This window comes from Entamoeba dispar, genomic scaffold (genome assembly GCF_000209125.1).
Source record: "Entamoeba dispar SAW760 scf_1105229458927 genomic scaffold, whole genome shotgun sequence".
Classification (NCBI taxonomy): domain Eukaryota; phylum Evosea; order Mastigamoebida; family Endamoebidae; genus Entamoeba; species Entamoeba dispar.
In genome coordinates this window covers 162-1,112 of record NW_001853437.1, presented here as the reverse complement: position 1 = coordinate 1,112, position 951 = coordinate 162, and the positions used below count along the sequence as shown (strand labels likewise).

At 30.4% G+C, this 951-nt stretch overlaps 1 protein-coding gene across 1 annotated transcript; it reads left to right on the top strand.

The window, feature by feature from the left end:
- Positions 1 to 244: 244 nt before the first annotated feature.
- EDI_208530 (malate dehydrogenase, putative) lies at positions 245 to 751 on the top strand (the record flags this gene model as incomplete). The annotated part of the gene is made up of 1 exon (XM_001735147.1): positions 245 to 751. The coding sequence occupies one exon, from the start codon at positions 245 to 247 to the stop codon at positions 749 to 751; it is 507 nt and encodes a 168-aa protein (XP_001735199.1).
- Between the last annotated feature and the right edge of the window lie 200 nt (positions 752 to 951).

Here is a 951-nt window from a genome sequence, read left to right as displayed (position 1 = left end):
AGTAGTAAAAAATTCAACACATTTTGGAATTGCAGGATATTATTCATTATTAGCAGCACAAGAAGGATGTATTGGAATATGTGGAACAAATGCAAGATCATCAGTTGCAGCAACATTTGGAGATGAACCAATTCTTGGAACAAATCCACTTGCAATCGGAATACCATCAGATGAACCTTTTCCATATTGTTTTGATGGTGCAACATCTATATCACCAACAGGAAGATTTGAAAAATATCTTAGAATGGGAAAAACTGTTGATAAAAGTTGGGCATCAATGAAAGGTGGAAAACCAATTGATCAACCTTTAGAATTCCTTGAAAACTATCCTAAAGGAAAGGCTTATCTTCATCCATTAGGAGGTTCTGATGAAGTTAGTGGAAGTCATAAAGGTTATTGTTTATCGGAATTCGTAGAAATTATGAGCAGTTGTTTAAGTATTGCAAACTTCTTAAATCACATCGAAGATGAAAAAGAAAAATCTGGCAAGTTTTCATTGGGTCATTTCTTTATTGCAATTAATGTAGAAGCCTTCAGAGACTTAAATGACTTTAAGAAAAACGTCGGTGACATAAATCGTACTCTTAGAAACTCCGCAAAACTACCTACCCATGATCGTATTTATACAGCTGGTGAAAAAGAATATGAAACTGAACAACTCAGAAAATCTTTCGGTGATAATTTACCTTTAGTCACTATTAATGAAATGAAGGAACTCTCTTCTTTCTATAACGTCCCTCTTCCTTTTTAATTTCATTCTTTTATTTAAAAGTTAGTTTAAATAATATTTCATAACATTATTAACACTATGTTCTATATCATAATTTTTTATGTTTTGGATATTTCTTGCTGTCATTTACTGTTGAAAAGCAAAATATACTATTTCAATTCATATTAACAGTTACTAATATTTATTCAGAATATAGAAATTTATGAGAAATAAAAACATAA